Source organism: Procambarus clarkii, chromosome 54 (genome assembly GCF_040958095.1).
Source record: "Procambarus clarkii isolate CNS0578487 chromosome 54, FALCON_Pclarkii_2.0, whole genome shotgun sequence".
Lineage (NCBI taxonomy): Eukaryota > Metazoa > Arthropoda > Malacostraca > Decapoda > Cambaridae > Procambarus > Procambarus clarkii.
Genome location: NC_091203.1, coordinates 19,394,624 through 19,413,200, shown reverse-complemented (window position 1 = coordinate 19,413,200; position 18,577 = coordinate 19,394,624). Strand labels below are relative to the sequence as shown.

General features: G+C 41.6%; 1 protein-coding gene across 7 annotated transcripts in view; it reads left to right on the top strand.

Moving 5' to 3' along the window:
- Positions 1–18,577, top strand: part of LOC123771277 (transmembrane protein 245) — a 449,452-nt gene that overhangs the window by 88,359 nt on the left and 342,516 nt on the right. For all 7 annotated transcript variants that reach the window (XM_069305159.1, XM_069305161.1, XM_045763753.2 and 4 more), the window contains exons 9-11: positions 4,761–4,925; positions 14,588–14,687; positions 15,812–15,951. In XM_069305159.1, coding sequence (XP_069161260.1) covers positions 4,761–4,925; positions 14,588–14,687; positions 15,812–15,951 — 405 coding nt within the window. The remainder of the gene's footprint in view (positions 1–4,760; positions 4,926–14,587; positions 14,688–15,811; positions 15,952–18,577) is intronic.

The following is an 18,577-nucleotide window of genomic DNA, read 5'->3' as shown; positions in this document are numbered from 1 at the left end:
CTCGTTGTTCTCGTGTTGTTCCGGGACTTTTCGGGGCTGTGGCGCCTTGGGTTGGCGTTTGCTGCCGGTTGTCTCGCTTCCGTGGGGGGTGCGTGGTGTCCGCCTTCCGGTTCTGTCCCTTTGACCTTCCTCTGTGGGTAGTTAGTTCCGGGGAGCCGACGGAGCTCCCCCCAGAAAACCAGCGTTGAATGTAATGAAACACCATTTTCTGGGTGCAACCCGGAAGTTCCCCGGCAACCCTCCCTCCCTCCGGTCAGCGGTTTTTCGCGTGTTTTGACATCCAGCCTCAGAACTGATGGGTGGATAGCCGGCGTGGGAGGTCTGGGGCTCCCCCTTCCCCCTCCCGGGGAGGGGCGAGCTGCGCAGACAGCGGCGCGGTGACGTATGACGTCATACTAGTGTCCTTGTTTTCTGTTGAAGAGTTCTATCCACTAGTTCGGCTTTAGGTAGCAATTTTCACCAGAATAGGGGTTTGTTTTGGAATGCTTACCTTTCTGGATGTTTGACCCGGTCGATGGCAGACATAGAATGCTTTCTACCACATGGGGGTTTCTATAGGCCATTGCTCCCCTTGCCTCTCTGAGGGGGCCAGGTTCTGGCCGTGGTCCCCGGTAGGCCCTAGAACTCCATACACATGACTGATGCCAAAGTCTGACATTAGCATATCAGCCTAGTAAAGCTCTGGGGAGCCTCCGGGTCTCACTCAGAAAATGGCGTTTCATTGCATTCAACGCTGGTTTTATTGTATGTTCTTAATATTGTGAATATGTAAACTTTATGATTTAGTGAAGCATAATTATGGTTTGTTGTGCCAGTTTGCACTCTAGACAGGTTTCAGCATTCACTTGCCCTCTCGAACACGAATGAGCAGAGATTTGCATGCTCTATTGGTTCAGTAAAAATTTACCTACATTAAACTTAGGTTGATAAGTGAAATCATTATTTATACATTTGCAAAAATCAATTAAAAAGATGCTTTAACCCTTAAATTGCGCATCGCATCATACGATGCTTTGACCGACTTGCAGTAAATTGCGCATTGCATCATGTGATGCTTTGGAGTACTACGCAAGATTTAAACGGCCCGTGGATACACGGGATTCACTACACCTTCATCAGGGATCTTGTAAACAGACGCCATTTAAAAAAAAAAATCGTGGGCCAAATTCCCGGGTGTTAGGGGCCTCAGTATTGAGTGAGCTACCAAGCCTGACGCACGCAGCATGAGCTCACAGCACTGCTGTTCAGTTTGTGACCACAGTATCGCCTAAAAATGCCATAATATACTTGTTCATGCTATTATGTAGCGATGATATTATTACAGAAGACCCCTGACTGTGCTGAACTGACCAGGGTTCTGATAATAGCAGGATTGTGGTGATATTTAGCGCTGTGCTCCATGGAGGGAGGAGTAATGCTGTGGGAGGGGAGGGTAGTGGCATTGTCTTGACTGTGTGTGGCCACCTTTTATTGACTGCTCTCACCATTCCAGCTTAGTGGTTCGCTATGGTGAACACAAATGTAGATACTTATATATAACGTGTGTATAGAGGGTATAAACAGCAAGAGGAGTAGTTTGGGAGCCGCCATTTTGGTAAGGGAGGTGCGTCATCTGCATGACTTATGTTGTTTACTGGTGACCACGATGGTCTTTGGGCACCATACCAGTTTACTTGTACAAGTATGGTGAATAAAACAGGTAGATATTTATATATAATGTGTGTATATAGCGTAGTAACACCACAAACAGTATTGTTGGAGGAGAAATATTAGTGCGTCTGGCCTTGAGGGCGGCAGCCAGCTGACTGTGTGAGGTCCTACGTCTTTGTGCCTTTACTCACCATACAAGCTTAGATGTACAGTTATGGTGAACAAAACATGTAAGTACTTATATATAACGTCTGTATATAAAAGCAAAAACAGTATGGTGGGAGGAGAATGGTGGCAAGTCAGGTGAGGTGAGGGAGGGAGGAAGTAGCAGCCAGTGGCGGGCTGCCACTGGCACTGCCAATGGCACTGCCACTCAGCATGCCAACATAGTGGTTCTTTATGGTGAACACGAATGTAGATACTTATATATAACGTCTGTATATAGTGAATAAAAGCAAAAAAGCATGATGGGAGGAGAATGTGGGTGAGTGAGGTGTTGAGGGAGTGAGTGAGTGGCTGACTGGTGTGTGGCGGTCACTCCTCGTTACTTTTTGACTCATAATAGCAACTTAGTGGTTCGTTATGGTGAACAAAACATGCAGATACTTATATATAACCTGTGTATATAGTGTAATAACCGACAAAGTATTTGTTCACTGTTTGATGAACATAATTGAATCAACAATATGCACACCGTATTTTTGAGTCAGCGATGATTTCACACACTATTGAATAATATTACAGCAAAAAACTACGAAAAATCAGAGACATTGAAATAATTAGGTAATTATCTCTTTGTGGCAACTCCGGCCTGACAGCTGGCGAGCAACAGACCGCCTGGAACGCACCCTGAGTCACCGCCTGTTTTTTGCCAGACTTCCCCACCCTATAGCGGGCAATATATGCCACTTACGATTTTTTTATTATTTTTCCCGTGATCAGTGAACACAAATTAACAGGTTAGGAAGAAATTTTTGTATTTTTTTTTTTGTATGCGCCTGTGGGTGTCAAATGGTATATAGCCATGCGCCATTTAAGGGTTAAGCCTTGGGCTGTTCTGCTATTAATAGTCATCAACACCACTGTGTGCCAGAGATAAACAAAATTTTTTTTGACCTTATAAAAGTGTTCATTTGTGTTCCCTGATGACCGGGGGGGATGGGGGAAATCGGATCGTAGGTGACATATTTTGGCCACAATAGGGCAAGGAAGTCTGGCAAAACGTAGGCTTTGACAGAGCAAGCGTAGGAGGTGGTCTGCTCAGCCCGAGCTGTCAGGTGGGAGTTGTCACAGAGATATTATTACCTAATTATTTCAATGTCTCTCGATTCATTTTTTTTCTTATTTTTTTGTATTAATATTATTCAACAGTTTGTATTGTGATAGATAATAAAATGTGTGAATCATCGCTATACCCAAAAGTATGAGTAGTGATACTCATACTTTGTTAGTGATTCAATTATTATGTTCATAAAACAATGAATAAATAGTTTTCTGTTATTACACTATATACACAGATTATATATAAGTATATGCATGTTTTGTTCACCATAATGAACCACTACGCTGGTACATTGAGTCAAAACAACAATGAGTGGCAGCCACACACTAGCCAGCAAACACCACCACCTTCCCTCCCTCACAACACCTCACTTGCCAACATAACCCCTCCCACCATACTGCTTTTGCCTTTATTCACTATATACAGACATTATATATATGAGTATCTACATGTTTTGTTCACCATAACTGTACAACTAAGCTTCTATGGTGAGTTCAGACAATAACAGAGGTCACCACATAGTCAGCTGACACTGCCTTCCTCCCTCACTCGTTCAAGACCAAACGCACTAACATTCCTCCTCAAACCATACTGTTTGTGGTGTTATTACACTATATACACATTATATATAAGTATCTACATGTTTTACTCACCATAACTGTACAACTAAGCTGGTATGGTGCTCAAAGAGCATACAATGTGGCCACCTTACACAGCATGACAAGTCATGCAGACGACGCAACCGTGCCTCTCTGAGGGGGCCACGTTCTGGCTCATGGTCCCCAATAGGCCTAAGAGCTCCATTTGCTTTGACTGATGCCAGGGTCTAATACATTCATATCAGCCCGGATAGATCCAGGGAGCCTCCGGATCTCGCCCAGGAAATGGCGTTTCATTACATTCAACGCTGGTTGTTTTTAAACCATGCATTAGTTTGTTTTGGTTTGCCTATCTTTCTGGGGTGCTTTTCTGGTTGTGGCAAGTATGATTAACACTATCGCTCACCGGGCAGGGAAGCCTATTTATAATCTTTCAAGTGTTCGGACATCAAGTTTTGTGTTATATCTTTCATTTTGGTATCAAATTGTGCGCAATCTAAAGGCGCTTATTTTGATACTATCTCGAGGTCGATTGGATGAAAAATGAATTTTATACAAATATTTTTTGTAGTGGACGCAAGTCCGGTCCAGAATTAGGACTCGGGAGAAAAATAATGGACGCGAGTCCTGTCCAAAGTTACCGATAGTGTTAAACTTTAAATGTCAAATTTTCATAGGGGAATCTCTTCCTGCACCTCTCTGGGGTGCTTTCCAGCATTGACAAGCTGGCTCAGCTTGCCAATAGAACTCTGTGACCGATGACATGATCAAACCACGTATATGATAGTTTCAGAGAGTTTCCGGGGCTCGCCCAGAAATTAATGTTTTATTCCATTCAATGCTGGTTTTCTGTGGAGAGCCCCTCAGGCTTTGGGGAACCTCTGGGAAGCCTCCACAACTCGCCCAGAAAATGGTGTTGCATTACATTCAATGCTGGTTTTTTCAACAAATCCAAAATTTGTAGGGAGGGTCAGGTGGGTGGATGTGGTCTGTTTAGAGGAATCCGTTATATGGAGGTCTGAATTTTCGAGGGTACACTGTATAAAGAGTAAAATTGCATGAGAAATATATGCCATTTCCATGTTACTTTAATAATAACATAATATTGCTGAAATGCAGTCCTCTCATTCCGTAATAGTCTCCTAATATTATTTTTATGATAAATTTGTCACGCCTTCACACTTTTTTTGTTTTTTTAGAAAGGAATGTTGAAAGATTACCAATTGCAGAAGGATCTGTACTTGACCCCCATGGTGGACACCCCTCGGCCTCGAGTTCTCCTCAGTTCTGGTGTTCCATCCCGTGCCACATCTTCCCATACTTTGACCAGTCTGGATGGCAGCACCTCGAGAATAAGTAGCGATGATGAGAATGGCAGCAACATTTATCTTAAGGTAATGTAAAAACTAATATTATCTCTGCATCTAATAATTCATTTTGTCAGGGGACAGGCAGCCTGCGTTTGTATGTTCATGAGGCTTATATCGATATCCGCTCATGGTCGAACTACTGACCCTCCCCAGGATGCAAATCAACTAACATCCTTCCACTAACTTTCAAGAACTTATATACTGTTGTGAAAAGCGGCATTAGATGAAGGGAAGTGCCCAACCATTTCTGTCTTCCTTGGGATTCCAGATATTGCGAGTCGAGGAGTCTGACTGTACTAGTGCATCTTAAGTTTGTCTTCTTCACCAGCCATACATAGTTCAGGTGAATGGAGTGTGATGCATATCTGCCTTTTAAAATGTACAGTAACCTACAGTAAATACTGTACTCAAATTTAAATTAAAGATGTATTAACAAACACACTTAACATTTTGCCTGGCCTGGCGGGCCACCCACATTGCACTGCAAGGTAGGCCCCGAGCGTTACCTGTGAGCACACAGCCCAGTGTTAAACTCTTTCACTAACAATGTTTATACTTAATAATAAGAATAAGCACAAATTAATTGATGATGGTGTTGATGTCATGCCCCGAACTGCATGTATTGTTTTAATGACTGCACGAACGTCATCATGACGCTAAAGTGTTAACGTGTGTTAAAAGTGCGCTGGCCGGAGTCTGCCAGCACACATTTCTTCGAGGTGAACGAGGCACAAGCAGGTTGGTGGTGCTTCACTTGGCTTTTCTTTTTGCTCTAATTTGTATTGTTTATTTTGCACGTTTATTTTTCTTAAATGTAAATGTTCACAAATAATATGATAAAACAAAGCAAAATTCATTGCCATTTTTTTGTTTACTTTGATAGATTCAGTATAATTACACCCAGAGTAATGGCCACCAATGAGCCAGAGAGATCACTTTTACAGCAAATATTTCCAGTCAGGAAACAACCAAGAGTAGAGGCTGCACCAAAGGGAAGAGATGTAGGAACTTTCACCGACTCTAGCTGAAAGCCATCTACATAAATCGGAAGCTGCTGATTTCGTGCCGTCGTGAAAGTTTCACCTGAAGGTAGCCAAGTGTCCACTCCATGGTTATGGGATGGAAGCAAGCATGTTAAATGTGCCATGCATGTAGACCACATGGAGATTTAAACTCTGCATCTACCCCAAAATAACATCAATCCCAGGCTCTAAAACTCTTAACATGCTTTGGGCTACAGTCTGAGGAGACAGAGGAGGATAAGAAGACTAACACACTACACCAGCCAGGCTAGGAGAAGAAGAGCAAGATGGGTTCAACAAACTTGGTACAAGTCTTCATATCTAAACCCTCCATCTATAAAAAAAAAAAAGAGGAGAATGGCCAACTCATGAGGTGTGCACCGAGATGTGGGCTCGGCCAAAACAAAGAACCACTGATGACTCGCATTGCAAGCACTAGGATGAAGACAATTATACACCCATCAAGCAGAATGGTGGAGAAAGAATGGCCATCAGCATGTACCAAAGCTGCATAGCATCATAAAAAAACATTCAGTATAATGAAATATCTTGAGATCTTGAGGTCATCTTGAGATGATTTCGGGGCTTTTTAGTGTCCCCGCGGTCTGGTCCTCGACCAGGCCTCCACCCCCAGGAAGCAGCCCGTGACAGCTGACTAACACCCAGGTACCTATTTTACTGCTAGGTAACAGGGGCATAGGGTGAAAGAAACTCTGCCCATTGTTTCTCGCCAGTGCCTGGGATCGAACCCGGGACCACAGGATCACAAGTCCAGCGTGCTGTCTGCTCGGCCGACCGGCTCCCATGCCTCTTCCTGCATAAGCCCTGGTGAGTCCCTGAAGCCATCTTGCTGAGATGGCTCCTAACTACAAGGTCACATCAGCCATGGAATTCTGTTTGGCCTACTGGGCCAGTATCAGGACCTGGCTCCCTCAGAGGTACAGAGAACAGGTGACACACTACCACCCCACTGAGAAAGCGTCCAGAAAGTCAGCACACTATTACAGGCCACTTCAGGGATCAAAGAGACTCCAAACCACAAAATGAACTACCCAACAATGTAGACAAATGATCAAATCTTTTGAAATAAGCATAAGCTAATTAACACTACCCCCCCCCCCTTCCTTCCTCAACCATTAGAGGAGTGGGGGGGAAAGCTCCATAGTGCCCACTGGGCAATGAAGCCAGCTCTGGAGCAGATGTGCAAATGAAACCCTCCAACCAATGACCTGGATGGGAGAGAAAGAGGAGGAAGAAGGGACCGGCCAGGAGCTGGTCGGCCAAGCGGACAGCACACTGGACTTGTGATCCTGTGGTCCCGGGTTCGATCCCGGGGGCCAGCAAGAAACAATGGGCAGAGTTTCTTTCACCCTATGCCCCTGTTACCTAGCAGTAAAATAGGTACCTGGGTGTTAGTCAGCTGTCACGGGCTGCTTCCTAAGGGTCGAGGACCGGGCCGTGGGGACACTAAAGCCCCGAAATCGTCTCAAGATAACATCATGATAATCATGATGGCTTAACTATCAACTAAAAGAGAAAGGGCTTAAGTAGGATATGTGACCACAATAGCCATAACCTATTGCCATGGCAGCCAAGTGCAGAGAACATGCCAGCACCATTGAACACACCATGTTCAATGGTGCTGGTTTAGTATGCTGATCCTACTGTAAACACTGTTACCCAAATCATCCTAGCTTTATAATTTACTAATCAAAATTTCCCCATAGGAGGCCTGACAGCTGAGTGGCCAGCGCTCGGGATTCGTAGTCCTGAGGTTCTTGGTTCGATTCCCGGTGGAGGCGGAAAGAAATGGGCAGAGTTTCTTTCAACTTGATGCTCCTGTTCACCTAGCAGTAAATAGGTACCTGGGAGTTAGACAGCTGCTACGGGCTGCTTCCTGGGGGGGTGTAACAAAAAGGAGGCCTGTCGAGGACCGGGCCTCGAGGTTGAAAATGGGAAATAGATTCACGGAAAATGAACAGGAAATGTGTGAAACTAAACGAAAAGTTCCAAAGTGTGTTTGTACAAAATGAAATCTTCAGGGAACCAGATACAATAAGAATTCCAGAGAACAACATAGAGCACATAGAGGTGTCTAGAGACGAAGTGGAAAAAATGCTCAAGGAGCTAAGTAAGAACAAAGCACTTGGTCCAGATGGAGTTTCACCATGGGTTCTGAGAGAATGTGCACCTCAGCTCAGCATTCCACTTAAATTGATTTTTCAGGCATCCCTGTGTACAGGAGTTGTAGCTGATGTGTGGAAAAAGGTTAACGTAGTTCCAATCTACAAAAGTGGAAGCAGGGAAGACCCCCTTAATTATAGACCTGTATCATTGACAAGTGTAATAGTAAAAATATTGGAAAAAATAATTAAAACTAAATGGGTAGAACACCTGGAGGAAAACGATATAATATCAGACAGACAGTATGGTTTTCGATCTGGAAGATCCTGTGTAATGAACTTACTCAGTTTTTATGATCGAGCCACAGAGATTTTACAGGAAAGGGATGGTTGGGTTGACTGCATCTATCTGGACCTAAAAAAGGCTTTCGACAGAGTTCCCCATAAGAGGTTGTTCTGGAAATTGGAACATATTGGAGGAGTGACAGGTAAGTTACTAACATGGATGAAAAATTTCCTGACTGACAGAAAAATGAGGGCCGTAATCAGAGGCAAGGTATCGGATTGGAGGAATGTCACGAGTGGAGTACCACAGGGTTCAGTTCTTGCACCGGTAATGTTCATTGTCTACATAAACGATCTGCCAGTGGAAATACAGAATTACGTGAACATGTTTGCTGATGATGCTAAGATAATGGGGAAGAAAAGAAACCTAGATGATTGTCATGCCCTTCAAGAAGACCTGGACAAAATAAGTATATGGAGCAACACTTGGCAAATGGAATTTAATGTGAATAAATGCCATGTTATGGAATGTGGAATTGGAGAACATAGACCCCACACAACCTATAAATTATGTGTGAAATCTTTAAAGAATTCTGATAAAGAAAGGGATCTAGGGGTGGTTCTAGATAGAAAACTGTCACCTGAGGACCGCATTAAGAACATTGTGCGAGGAGCCTATGCTGCACTTTCTAACCTCAGAATTGCTTTTAAATACATAGATGGAGCAATACTAAAGAAATTGTTCACGACTTTTATTAGACCAAAGCTAGAATATGCAGCAGTTGTATGGTGCCCATATCTTAAGAAGCACATCAACAAACTGGAAAAGGTGCAACGACATGCCACTAAGTGGCTCCTAGAACTGAAGGACAAGAGCTACGAGGAGAGGTTAGAGGCATTAAGTATGCAAAAACTAGAAGATAGAAGAAAAAGAGGCGATATGATCACTACGTTCAAAATAGTAACAGGAATCGATAAAATTGATAGGGAAGAATTCCTGAGACCGGGAACTTCAAGAACAAGAGGTCATAGATTTAAACTAATGAAACAAATATACGGAGAAATATACGAAAATTCACTTTTGTAAACAGAGTGGTAGACAGTTGGAACAAGTTAAGTGAGAGGGTAGTGGAGGCCAAAACCGTCAGTAATTTCAAAGCATTATATGACAAAGAGTGCTGGGGAGACGGGACACCACGTGCGTAGCTCTCATCCTGTAACTACACTTAGGTAATTACTCTTGGGTAATTACAGGGTTCAGTTCTTGCACCGGTAATGTACTTTGTCTGTGTAAATGATCTGCCAGATGGAATACACAATTATTATATGTGAATTATATATGTTTGCTAATGATGCTAAGATAATCAGGAAGATAAGAATCTTAGATGATTGTCATACCCTACTAGAAGACCTGGACAAAATAAGTATATGGAGCACCACTAGGCAAATGGAATTTAATGTGAATAAATGCCATGTTATGGAATGTAGAATAGGAGAACATAGAACATAGACCCCCCCCCCCACAACCTATAAATTATGTAAGGAATCTTTAAAGAATGCCGATAAAGAAAGAGATCTAGGGGTGGTTCTGGGTAAAAATCTGTCACATGAGGACCACATTAATCCTTAAATTGCGCATCGCATCATATGATGCTTTGACCGACTTGCAGTAAATTGCTCATCGCATCATATGATGCTTTGGAGTACTACGCAAGATTTTAACTGTCCGCAGATACACGAGGTTCACCACACCTTCATCAGGACTCTTGTAAACAGACACCATTTAAAAAAAAAAAACATGGGCAAATTCCAGAGTGTTAGGGGCCTCAGTATTGAGTGAGCTACCAACCCTGACGCACGCAGCATGAGCTCACAGCACTGCTCTTCAGTTTGTGACCACAGCATCGCCTAAAAATGCCATAATATACTTGTTCATGCTATTATGTAGCGATGATATTATTACAGAAGACCCCTGACTGTGCTAAACTGACCAGGGTTCTGATAATAGCAGGATTGTGGTGATATTTAGCGCTGTGCTCCATGGAGGGAGGAGTAATGCTGTGGGAGGGGAGGGTAGTGGCATTGTCTTTTGACTGTGTGTGGCCACCTTTTATTGACTGCACTCACCATACCAGCTTAGTGGTTCGCTATTGTGAACACAAATGTAGATACTTATATATAACGTGTGTATAGAGGGTATAAACGGCAAGAGGAGTAGTTTGGGAGCCGCCATTTTGTTGAGGGCGGTGGCGTCGTCTGCAGGACTTATCGTGTTGTTTACTGGTGACCACGATGGTTTTTGGGCACCATACCAGTTTACTTGTACAAGTATGGTGAATAAAACAGGTAGATATTTATATATAATGTGTGTATATAGCGTAATAACACCACAAACAGTATTGTTGAAGGAGAAATATTAGTGCATCTGGCCTTGAAGGCGGCAGCCACCAGCTGACTTGTGTGTAGCTACGTCTTTGTGCCTTTACTCACCATACAAGCTTAGATGTACAGTTATGGTGAACAAAACATGTAAATACTTATATATAACGTCTGTATATAAAAGCAAAAAACAGTATGGTGGGAGGAGAATGGTGGCAAGTGAGGTGAGGTGAGGGAGGGAGGGAGTGGCAGGCTACCACTGGCTGCCATTGCCACTGCCACTCAGCATACCAACTTAGTGGTTCGTTATGGTGAACACGAATGTAGATACTTATATATAGCGTCTGTATATAGTGAATAAAAGCAAAAACAGTATTGTGGGAAGAGAATGTGGGTGAGTGAGGTGTTGAGGGAGGGAGGAAGTAGCAGCCAGTGGCAGGCTGCCACTCAGCATGCCAACTTAGTGGTTCGTTATGGTGAACACGAATGTAGATACTTACATATAACGTCTGTATATAGTGAATAAAAGCAAAAACTGTATGGTGGGAGGAGAATGTGGGCGTGTGAGGTGTTGAGGGAGGGAGTGAGTGGCTGGCTGGTGTGTGGCGGTCACTCCTCGTTACTTTTTGACTCGTAATAGCAATTTAGTGGTTCGTTATGGTGAACAAAACATGCAGATACTTGTATATAACCTGTGTATATAGTGTAATAACCGACAAAATATTTGTTCACTGTTTGATGAACATAATTGAATCAACAATATGTACACCATATTTTTGAGTACAACGATGATTCACTCATTTTATTATATAAATATATTACACTACACACCACTGAATAATATTACAGCAAAAAAAACTACGAAAAATCAGAGACATTTAAATAATTAGGTAATTATCTTTTTGTGGCAACTCCGGCCTGACAGCTGGCAAGCAACAGACCGCCTGGGACGCACGCTGAGTCAGCGCCTGTTTTTTGCCAGACTTCCTCGCCCTATAGCGGGCAATATATGCCACTTACGATTTTTTTATTATTTTTCCCCATGACCAGTGAACACAAATTAACAGGTTAGGAAGATTTTTTTTTTATATATATATATATATATATATATATATATATATATATATATATATATATATATATATATATATATATATATATATATATATATATATATATATATATATATATATATATATATATATATATATATATATATATATATATATATATATATATATATATATATATATATATATATATATATATATATATATATATATATATATATATATATATATATATATATATATATATATATATATATATATATATATATATATATATATATATATATATATATATATATATATATATATATATATATATATATATATATATATATATATATATATATATATATATATATATATATATATATATATATATATATATATATATATATATATATTATAGTAAGTATGTATGTATGTATGTATGTATGTATGCATGCATGCATGCATGCATGCATGCACCTGTGGGTGTCAAATGGTATATAGCCATGCACCATTTAAAGGTTAAGAACATTGTGCGAGAAGCCTATGCCACACTTTCTAACTTCAGAATTGCCTTTAAATACATGGATGGAGAAGTATTAAGAAATTGTTCATGACTTTTGTTAGACCAAAGCTGGAATATGCAGCAGTTGTATGGTGCCCATATCTTAAGTAGTACATCAACAAACTGGAAAAGGTGCAAAGACATGCCACTAAGTGGCTCCCAGAACTGAAGGACAAGAGCTACAAGGAGAGGTTAACCCTTAAATAGCGCATGGCTATATACCATTTGACACCCACAGGCACATACAAAAAAAAAAAAAAGTCTTTTTTCTTCCTAACCTGTTAATCTGTGATCATGGAAAAAATAATAAAAAAATCGTAAGTGGATGAGGTCCAATTTATTCTTATCCTTGCGCAAGTCTTTCACTAAATCCTCAAGACATACAACTTTGTTATTTAAATGGTCATTACTTTCTTTCAATTTACTAATTATTTCTACACGAGAGGTCACTATAGTATCTAATTTTACCAACTTGTTGTATAGACTGTTTATATCAATGCTTTCTTCACTGAATCCAGCAAAATCAAGCTCTGTTTTGTATTTCCTCTTGCCGGCGGCCGTCTTGAATGTTCTTCTCTGCACTGGAAACACTAGGGCAACATTTCTCATCCAATTTTTCACTTCCCTTGGCACATTCCTGTTATCTCACCTATTTTTCAAGAGCACTATACTTTTATGTTCTCTGGGACACCACTCACTATCATCATCCTGTACTACAATACTTAGGATTGTTGAAATATGCTGGAGCTCCACTTGTCTGCCTCTTGGAAAAGAACTTGGAATAGAACGTGTGATGTTGTGTCGTGATAGGTGTCGTGAACCCCGTGTATCCGCGGGCCGTTTAAATCTTGCGTAGTACTCCAAAGCATCATATTATGCGTTGCACAATTTACTGCAAGTCGGTCAAAACATCATATGATGCGATGCACAATTTAAGGGTTAAAGGCATTAAATATGCCAAAACTAGAGGATAGAAGAAAAGAGGCGATATGATCACTACGTACAAAATAGTAACAGAAGTAAATAAAATTGATTGGGAAGAATTCCCGAGACCTGGAACTTCAAGAACAAGAGGTCATAGATTTAAACTAACGAAACATAGCTGCAGGAGAAATGTACGAAAATTCACTTTTGTAAACAGAGTGGTAGGCGGTTGGAACAAGTTAGGTGAGAAGGTGGTGGAGGCCAAAACCGTCAGTAATTTCAAAGCATTATATGACAGAGTGCTGAGAAGACGGGACACCGCAAGCGTAGCTCTCAACCTGTAACCACACTTAGTAATTACACACACATACACAGGGGGCTTGCCAGCTTAGACTCGTCAAACACACACTTTAACCACTCGACAACCACCTAATGAAATGTGATGTATATAAACATAATACACAAGTACATAATAATATTCACATTCATAAGACATTAGTATTGACAACTATAGCAGTATAATGTTACAGAAAATTGTAGTACAGATTACTTAATACATACACAGTATGTATGTCTCAGCGTATCTAGTTGGAACTGTATTCGCTTGGGTTTTAAGTGCCCTCCTCGGTGGTAGCATAAATAAATACTGTAAATACATGTCACAGCTCTGTGCTTCTGTGAGAGTGGCCAGGTTTTGGCTATGGTCTCCGGTAGTCTGATTGAACTCTGCAGCTGTTGCAACCTAATAGTTTGTACACTATTAGTGATACAGTAGTAGCTTCTGGAAACCACCGGAGCTCGCTCAGGAATTGGCATTTTATTGCATCCAACGCTGTTTTTTTCTCAATAACTTAAGAGTTTCAGATATACTGTACGTATTAATTTCAGAGGTAACACTTCATTACTTAGCAGCTCTCTGCTGGCCTATACATGTTAACATGTGTAGTTAATATAACATGGCACAATACAGGGGGAGTAAACACACTAACGTGACTGCATCAATGAGAAAATCCGTAGGAGAATCTGTGATGAGGATTCAAACCCATGCGCTGGGTGTTTCCAGGCACACGCTCTAGATGACTACACGACGACATGATCGCGGTCTTGACTAGACTAGTTAACTTGACTAGACCATGTGGTGGTCTAGCCGTCTAGAATGTGTGTGTCTGGGGAACACCCAGCACATAGGTTGAATCCTCATCATGGCTCCTACAAATTTTTTCATATGATGACAATGACCACAATCATTACACTTTGAACTAAACATGTAACATTATGCCTCCTGATGTCAAAGTATTTATTATCTGATGATTTATTGTTTTGTGTGTAACAGGGAGTGTTTGTGGCATGTATCCTGGTGGAGCTGTGGCAGCACAACTACCTACTACCGCTTCTGCCTCTGGCAATTATTTACTACTTTGTTAAGAAAATTGGTGAGTACATTAATTAGATTGGTGTGTATTGTTGACCTCCCATCATTTCCAAATTGTTTAGTTTTACACCCAAAACATCAACACACACATCAAGAATGAGACTTTTTCTGTGGGGAGCCCCAGAAGCTCCCTGGAGCTAGGACTGATATACGCTATATTAGTCTGGGGGGCTTCAGTCAATGGAGTTCTGCCTGATGGTGACCACGAGCCAGAACCTGGCCCCCTCAGAGAGGTGCAGAGAGCAATGACCTAAGGAAACCTTGTATTTAGGGGTATTCCCTGTCTGCCATCTACCAGGGTTAGACACCCAGAAAGGTAGGCATGACAAAACAGACCCTACTTGGTAAGAAATTTAAACCAAAGACCAAACAGAGAGGCAGAACTCCCCAAAATGTAAAGAAACGAGCAAATAAGCAAATGTCATACACCTGAGCATATCCACAAGGCCCTAGATGAGGGCTCGAACCTATGGACAGGATGTTCTCAGCTGTGCCCTATTGTTCATTTGTTATATCACGCTATTGTGATTTCTGTGTGTCATACACCTGTGTGGCACCTGTGTGCCACTAAGTGGACACACACCTAGCCACTTGATCTGACTGTCGTATCATTTATTTTGCCTGGCACATCATGTCAAAATGTACTGTATTACACTCCTCGTTGTCGGTAAGGGTTTATGAGTCCCAGTTATTCAGATGTGTGACAGTATCAGCCATCTTGGACTTTGTCCTGTTGGACACATTTGTGTGTGTACTTGGTCTATAGTTTAGCTTTTGTTTCACATGCATGTGTTTCTATGCCTCACTTCTTCCTTTAACATTAAACGTGCATTTGTTCTAATGCTGCTTATGTTCATCTAAGATGATTTTGATGGTATGAAGATTAGCCAGATTAGAACGAGGTACAGTACAGTATATAAAGTGAGAACAAAGGTTCTGTGGGTGAAGTTGTAAATTATGCTGTACTATGACAGTGGCTCTTCTTGCTCTATAATAATTGTGTGCAAAAAACCTAAACCAAGAGGAAACATACATTGTTTCTTCACAGCTGGGCTGAAGTTAGTGGTAAACATAGGTCTATGTACTGTATCTATTAAAGCACTAAACCAAAATATTTTTTCTCAGCCTCAAGATATCTGGCCTGGAGTCTCGAGAATGGCAATGCAGTTTCGACCATCATCAGTACTGCGCGCAGCAATGTAGCGGCTTTTGCAGAGGCTCGGAGAGCTGCCTTCTTCCCACCCCCAGTCAAAGGTGTTGCAAAGGTAACTGAAGTAATGACTTGCTGTACACAGTACATTACAGCCCATCAATGTATATTTTATTATTTTAACCCTTCCACTGCTCAGGGGTCCTGAGGACTTTTACACCCTTGTGCGCAAGAAAAAAAATATTCTAAAATTTTTTTTCGTCTTCTAAACACATTAATTTGTGTCCTCTGAGCACGGGAAAAATCATAAAAAAAATCTGTTGTACATACCAATGACACAATTGAGCCGACAAGTTGGCTGATGATGTCACGGAGCGTGAGCGCTCAAGGGTGCTGCGTCAGGCAGCCGTCACTCACGGCCGCTCAGGAGGCCGGAGTTGCCGCGAATTTATTTTCGCTGAATTATTTACATTATTCTTGGGTCATTTTACACACATTTTTTTCGCTAGTATTGTTCCAATTATTACCACTAGACGTTGTATTATAATAAAACTGGTATAAACTCACTAGGCGCTCACGTATTAGTGTCACAAGTATGCCCACCAAAATGGTATAATTTACAGGAAATATTCAATGTATTTTTTTTTTCAATATAAACACTAAAATTAACTTGATATGTACATTTATTTACAAAAGAATTACACATTTAGTAGTCCTGGAGACTGTGATACTGTGCGAAACAGTCGATATGGCACAGAGGGACTGCACACGCTTTGCACCATGTTAACACCAATTTACGTTTCTGTGGCCTCAATTTGGTACAGTACTGGAACACACAACACACCGACACTGGCCTGCTGCACGAGATCCAGTTGGTGGTACTGTAATTTCTTTATTTGGTGTATCAGAAAGGCCTCCCTGTAAGCGAGCCTGGGTGCAGGAGCATGGTTCAATATTGGGTCTCGAATGGGTCTTTGTATGCCAGGTGTGTCCTTGCCAAATTTAGTTAGTAACTGTTTCACAACTTGAAAACTAAATGAACGGAAATATGGTTTTCTACCTGTTTTCACAAGATATATGTTGTAACTGTTCAGCATTGTTACGTCAATAAGGTGGAAAATCATTTTCTTCGTCCACTTCACTGTTTTCCGAACACACACTACAGCACCCACCATCATGTCACATTTATCAACTAAACGCATGTTGATGTTGTAGTCCATCACACAATCTGGCTTATATATTATTTGCTTTGTTGTTCTGTTCACCTTGCCACTGTCCACCATTGTACCTAGGTGAATAGTGGTCAACATGTTCACTTCACGTCTGTCTTTCCACCGCACTGAAAGCATTGCACCACTTTTTCTTACCTCGCAATCACCTACTTGCATAGCAGTGTCAAACACAAGCATTTCCTTTCGTTTTGGCTTTACTGTGCCACACACTCCAGTCTTATTATCAAGTAAGAATTTTGTTAGCAAGGGACTGGTATAATAGTTATGTGTACAATATGTGGCCCTTGTTCAGATATGGTGCAAGCAGTGCCTTCATCACACTACCTGAGAAGTCATGTTCGTCATTAGCAGGAATATCTACATTTGTGGCGGAATACAGTATCATGTGTAACACCATTCCTGATTCACAGTCACAGAGCACAAAGAATTTCAGTCCAAACCGGTGGCGTTTTGAGGGAATATACTGCTTGAAGGCAGCTCGTCCTTTAAAAAGCACAATCAATAACCAGCTTCTGAGCTGGTACGTAGTGATCTCGGAACTTTCCAATCAGGTCATTTAGCACGTGCCTCACCCTCCAAAGCCTATCATCCTGTCTGCATTATTTGCAAAATGAAGGCACTGTAGGATCAACAGAAATCTGTCTCGGGACATATATTTCCCGAACAATGGTGTTGGAACAGCGTTGTCTTTGCTCCAATAATCTGATACTACGTGTTTCACACAATGTTTCATCAACGTGCAAATTGCGAAAAACACATACAGTTCACCAACAGTTGTCTCTTTCCAACGCTGTAGTCGTGAAAATTCTGATACTTCCTCACCTTCAATGAGATCGGCCGTAAGTCTGTTTGTTTCGTGAACAATGTGTTCCATGAGCGGCTCATCGAAATATGCAGTAAAGAAGTCCATTTCACTCATTTTGTCACCAGTATCAGGGAAAAGATCTGTAATTCCCACATCTCTGTTGTCAAAGTCGGGAATTTGTGGACAAAATCATCATCTTCACTCCACACAAACGAACCTGCTGCCTTCCGAGAGCCATTAGCTGCATCACGTCGAGGAATCCGGGGACCAGGAGCTGAAGCAGGCATTGCAACAGTAGGGGCAGGAAGGGTAGATGAGGGAAAAGATTTGGAACATGAGGGAATTTGTTCCTCATTGTCGCCATATTGTTTCATGTGGCGGCGCTTGGCTGGGCGGGCAGCTGATGTGGCGAGACTCGTACTGGCACTAACAGCCGGGGTAAAACTATTCTCCGATTCTTCATCACTAAAACCTGAGAAAGATTCACCTGTTTTAGACTCGTCGATCATATCATAAACGTGCAATGGAGCAGATGAACGACGTGCTTGGGCGCGAGGTGGTGTTGAGTAGTAGCGGGTAACTCTTGTGGCATCCTCACCCTTGTGGCACCAACATGTTCACCCTCACTATCCGTTGTTTCTATTTCTTCAGGCAGTATATAGTCCTCTTCTATATCCGAGTCGTCAATATCAGATTCGTCAACG